The sequence below is a fragment of the Patiria miniata genome, unplaced genomic scaffold (genome assembly GCF_015706575.1).
Source record: "Patiria miniata isolate m_02_andy unplaced genomic scaffold, ASM1570657v1 HiC_scaffold_3, whole genome shotgun sequence".
Taxonomy (NCBI): domain Eukaryota; kingdom Metazoa; phylum Echinodermata; class Asteroidea; order Valvatida; family Asterinidae; genus Patiria; species Patiria miniata.
Window position 1 is genome coordinate 27445778 of NW_024037069.1, and position 6065 is coordinate 27451842.

The following is a 6065-nucleotide window of genomic DNA, read 5'->3' on the forward strand; positions in this document are numbered from 1 at the left end:
TGTTAACAAAATACCTCAAAATCCCCATTTTGCTTTTGTCATCACGAAAAAGTGGGGGGATGATTCAATAGCCCATCCCCCCGGTCAAAAAGTAAAGAGGGGGGGGGGGATACATACCTTCCATCCCCCGGGATTTACGCCCCTGGTTGTCGCTGCTTAAGATATATGATAGAATTATTTTGAAAGAAAAGTAATTAAGGAATAATGGCCACATGTCTTTTTACAATCTTATTTCTATTATTCAAAATTTCTGAGAAAATTCTTATTTTTTATTTAAAAGTAATAAGATATTTCGTTTGAAAACCTAATTATATTTCAGTATAAATTTTGCGACCAGGACTGTTTAGAAGTCTATACTTTATAGTTATTTCAGTTCATGTAAAAAATTAGCTGATTATAGTATGACAAACATTACGCACACATTTTTCTCAGCCAATCATAAGGACGTAACAATGGATTGATTCATATACCACAAAAAATACTGCCTAATTATCATAAAAGAAGCTCGATCGGTCTCGGAAGCTGCGGGGCCAACGAATTTGTGTTCACCTTAATTTGACCTTTGACCCCATAACTGTAGGTCAGGCAAAGAGGTGACCATGGACATTTTTAAATGTCTGATCAAGGCCAACATGTTGACAGCGCTAATTTTATCATTCCAGCTGCTTTGAAACTTTTTAAAAATCTTAAGTTTAAAACTATATATGAAATACATCAAGAGATCAAGAAGGTAGGAAAATTCGACATGCATAACTTTTAAGCAATTCCTTTGCAGTGGTTGACATTTTAATCTTTTCCACATAAAAAATTACATTTAAATTTTTTAGCCTTCACAGTCCTGAATCCTCTAATTTCAATACGATTTTGCACACCCCCTAGGGAGCTAGGGTTAAAACAAATTCAGCACGATTCGGCCAATTAACCTGTAAAAAAATATGAAAAAGATTAAGCTATTCAAAAAATTAGAAAACTAAAGAAATGTTACATGAACCAGTAAAATAGCCTTGCACTTGCCTCTACTTCCACGCTCCTGACCAGAATATGGTCAATTTTGTCCCAGAGTTACCATTGTGTTACCAACACTGAAAAGTTGAGCATGGCTATATGAAACAACTTACAATACAGGTAAAGAAAAACTGTCCATAAGTTGTTATAATTGTTAGAAACAATTTTTGATAAGTATTTCAATTTATTGTATTTGCTTGTTTTTGGAAAGTCAAAATTTGGTAGTTATATTTTAGAGGAAACTTAGTGGCTTATTTTGATCAACATTCCGGGGATCGACCGATCGACCACCAAGTGCCATGTACAATGTGATGTAAAGGGGATACCCCTTTTATTTGACAAGTGATTTTCATTTTAAGCTCTGACAGGAGTGTCACAGCTTGAAATGAAAATCACTTGTCAAATTAAAGGGGCATCCCCTTTACATCACGTTGTACAATTTTTTGAATCTCTTTTCAAAACTGATTTGTTTATGATCGTTAAAGTTTACAGTAGGCCTATGTCAACATAATTTAAAGACTAATTCTTCTTAAAAAAAAAAAAAAGAAAGACAGATCGACTGCAAGTTACTAAATATTAAAATTGAAACTCCAGAGAAATATATTACACTTTTCAAAATTGACTTCACGTGATAGGCTCCGTTTAAACTCGCCGGAGGTAGTTTGCACTGGTATTGTTCATGTGTAGAGTAAAATGCCTCATCATCTCCAACAGACTTGTAATATTTTCTTCTTGTGGAATGCGAGCATAAAATTACAACATGAATGTTTCTTGGCCGGTGCTTACGGTTAGAAATCATTCTGTCAAAAATTGTAACAAGAGAAAGGGCAACCCGGTGTAAATGTCCAAAGACACGTCATCAAGGGGTCCGGAGGCTCATATAGGCAAAATGGCGTCGGTTTCAGCACGAATGTATTCACTTCGTTTCTTCTTTAGACAGACCTGTTTTAATGACAAACATTACAATGCAAATAAAAAAACTTATGTAAATTATTGCTACATCATATTGGTACATCATAACCTACATGTCTGGAAAGGGTTATAAAATTCGGTGGACCAGAACGCGTAAAACTAAAGTGTTTTCGGCCTCTCGTCCCACGGACTAAATGGGCACGCGCGCGAATACACAGGCTTTTAGTTGACTGCCCCTCAAATATTTCCCTGACCTCTAATTGCCCCCCCCCCCCATTTTAAAGTCTGGCGCAGCCAATGGACCAACGCAAACCCCATCAAATCCTCGTCAGCAGCATTCAGCGTCATATACTCAAGGTTAACCAAATTAACTTTTTTAAAACTATGCAATACACATAATCGCAGTTTATTACCCTTTACATGGGCATGATGGGCGGCAAACCCGGTTGACGATACATGTTTGAACAGCGCCCCTTTTAGTGAGATAGACTCCACCTCGCCCCCTCCCCCTTTGAATTTCCCTAAGCTGCTGGTCCTCCCTATACCCCTCCTCATGCACAGTTGACAAAATATTTAGCACCGCTCCTAACCCCTTCCTGGTCCCCACAGCGTCTTTTTTTAATACATGTACATGTACATGTACATGTACAATTATACCTACCTGGATTGCTGGAGGACTGAACTTCATCATAAGTTGCCGTTGTGGGTTCAGTTTTGGTAAGGCGCACCCTCGTGCGTGTAGAACTGCTTCCTACAGCAACACCCATTGCCTCACACACATATTCTATGTCACTGTAATCCGAAGGAACTTGGATTATTGCTGAAGTTGAATAGGTGTTGTTTCGCAACGACGAACCTGATCAATAGATTTATACATGCATGTTTTAATAAAAGGTTACTAAACAAAATCGGAAACGATCATTGGGGTGTATGGGGCGCTGTTATGTTCAAGGTCGATGATATTTGAAACAGACACACGACGGACGGACACACAATTTTGTCGACAGTACAACGATTTTGGCGACCAAAAAAACTAAAACTAGGGAGGGGAGAGGAGTGCAACACCCCCACGGCCTCACAAACCCTCCAGCGATGCCAGTGACTACACGATTCCTCCATGATCTTATGAAGAACATTGCTCACCTGTGTTAGCCGGTAGAACTACAGATCTGACTGCTGTTGAGGCCTTGAGTTCCGTCAGCCCGCCCAAAAACCACTTCAATTCCACGGCAGGTTTGACCTGCTCCATGACGCAGGTCAGGTCATGCATCGTGCTGTCGTGTCGTACTCTCACCTCGCACGTGTCTGCGTCGTGGTCTTGATTGCAGCCGATGACAGTAGGATATGGCCGACTTGGGGAGACTGTTGGTAAAGGGTAATGGACATCATTAATTTTGCAAAAAAAAATGGATTTTCACTGATTCAAGAAACAACAATACAATTAATCTGAAGAAGGTTGTTCAACAAACTAGCCCGCCCAAATTTCAGCTCAGACACTTCTGCAGGAAACACTGAAAGTGCATTCTCTTGTGGTAAGATCCCAGTTTGTCATTTCAAGATGAATTCGTCCTAGCCATCGGGACAATGATGGGAATTCCTGTTTTCTCGAAAATGACAGCATACTAGGCCCACTGATTTCACAGGATGTTTGATCCTATTATTTATACATTAAAGTAGGATAATTTCTATATTTTCTATAATATTTTGGTACTTTCGTTTTTGAATGATTGAGGTATGCTAATCAAAGTGTGATTCAGAGATTGGGGGCTACATTCGAGTAAAAACTTGTCCGAGACTCGAGACAAAGTACGGAAACCAGACGTCATTATTGTAATCGACCTGCGACCAATGTCATGGAGCTGCTAGGCACATGACATTTCCTAAACACAGGAAATATTTCCTTGGCAAAAAATTTACCTGCCAACATGCCATGCTGTATTATTGCTTGTGACTGCAGGTTCCAGCTTATCTTTGTTTAGCACATACGTGTATATAATTATATGCTGAGCAGTATTTGCTGTTTAAAATATCAATGAAATTGGGAAATGTGCAGATCCACATGTCGGAATTTTCTTAATAAATATTCTTCCAAATTTAGTTTTTATATATCTATAGCGACAGCGAGCCAATTGAACTTATTTTTTGGTTTTGTATATTTTAATGGAATTTGCAAAATGCTAAGAAACATTTGAAGCAGACAAGTAAAGTAAACTCACAAAATGGACTCACCCTTGTTATAAACGTCAATCTGTCCCCCTTTCATGCTTAGAAAACGCGGTTTCAGCATATAGTAGTAGGTTCCCTCATTGGAGGCGGTGACGTTCTCAATGATGAGATTGCACTCACTGTCGATATCATAGACGCCCTCTGGGATCCCGTTTTGGGGAGCCACTCTTCCCAAGAAGTACGAGATGAGGATGGATGTGTCGCTTGTTGAGCCATAGCGCCAGTACATCGCGTCGACGTCTTCTACCGGCATTTTGCAAGATTTGCTCAGGGGACAGGGCACGATCCCACGGTGGCTTCGTTCTAAGAACAAGGCTTCAACGGTGATCGCTTGCACTATAACTAACGAGAAATCATTCCTGATTTTACTACATAGAGTCTTTCGGAAATCTAGGTCAATCGAAATTCTTTTTGACACGATTGTTTTGCTCTTGATTAGTAATTTTAATTTGTAGTAAATTAACTCCAGTCAAACAGTTTTCTCAATTTGGACCAAAAGTCAAACACCGCCAGATTTGCCTTCATAATTGTGTTTGGAGGCATTATAGGATAGGAGGAAACCATTGCCATAAAGTGATTTCACCCCCAGATGTAGGCCTAGTCAGGATTCCAAAAAGGTATTTGCCGGTAATTCACAGCCATTTTTATTAACTACATCGGGATTTCCCATATAATCCCAATACTCTTTTAGACTTTAAAACTGAATTGACCTGTAATTTGGTAATAATATTGGGATTACTGAGTTTAGATTTACAATCCATGCAGTGCAGCCAGGTCATGAAGCCCGTTTCATACTCGGCGCAAAAGCGAAAGCGAACGCGAATTGGTGACGTCATGGCAAGTAATCGCGCCACGAATTCGTAAAAGTTGAACACATTTCAACTCGGGCGGATTTCGCAGCGAACGTTTCTTGACGTCGAATTCGCTTCGCATTCGCATTGGCGCCAAGTATGAACCGGGCTTTGAGTCCGCCAAAAAGATTATTATTATTATTTTGTGACTGCTTACAGGTGCAGCATAGTAACAGCAATGATGGTACCCACTGCATTTGAATTCCGACTCGCCTCGTCATTTTGCAGTCTCTATAATGGAAGCAAAAATGCAATTATAACGTAAAATGTGTTGAAGTCTTTTTCCAGAATTATTTTTATTGTGTCTATAATTATTGGTGCCTTAATGTTCATTTTTCTCAGAAACTTCTACAATTTTTTTATTGGTAGCAAAACAAAGGTTATACATGTATATAGTGGTACATTGGGACCTATAAATCCTTCTGTGAATAAGGGTGCATAATGAAGAGATCAATTCTGATGCATTTCAGTTGGAAATTCATTAGCAGCGCCGCCGTTTGATTACTTTCCTCGCGCTTCCTTGCACCTCTATAAGTCTTGGAATTAAGACTACATGTATATGCACGGATATGTTATCACCCAATATTCTTGGCAAGAGCTTTCGCCACGATTTATCGGAAACACATTGTTACGTGTTGAACTTGAAGGGGTACAGTGACAGGAGAAAGAAATACTTACTTGGCCCCAAATTATACAGAATGAAATTAAAATAGTGTCTTGTGCATTTGAAAACAGGGTCCCCCCAAGACACCCCTGGATTGAAACCATTGACAGCTCTCTCACCCTGGGATCATTTGCATGTCCAGATTTTTTTAACATGTTGGGGCATATGCAAATCAGTAGTCTGGTGACGTCCTATGCTTCACAACAGCGTTTGTTTTGTGTGGTGTCTAGGCATGGGCGTCGCCAGGATTTTTTCTTGAGGGGGGCAAAACATATTTTTCCCAGAAAATTCCTGTATGCCTCAACATATTCTCGATTTCTCAGTTTAGAGGGGGGCAGGGACATTTTTGGGGGGCATTTTTGCCCCCCCCCCCCGCGACGCCCATGTGTCTAGGGTAAAAACATCAA

The 6065-nt window shown here is 39.8% G+C and overlaps 1 protein-coding gene across 1 annotated transcript; it reads right to left on the reverse strand.

Moving 5' to 3' along the window:
• Positions 1-1892: 1892 nt before the first annotated feature.
• On the reverse strand, positions 1893-4180 carry LOC119736609. Its single transcript, XM_038210625.1, has 4 exons — positions 4147-4180; positions 3061-3288; positions 2579-2773; positions 1893-1947 (listed from the first exon to the last, which is right to left on the reverse strand). Exons 1-4 carry the CDS (start codon positions 4178-4180, stop codon positions 1922-1924), a joined length of 483 nt encoding a protein of 160 aa, XP_038066553.1. The 3' UTR covers positions 1893-1921.
• Positions 4181-6065: the final 1885 nt, after the last annotated feature.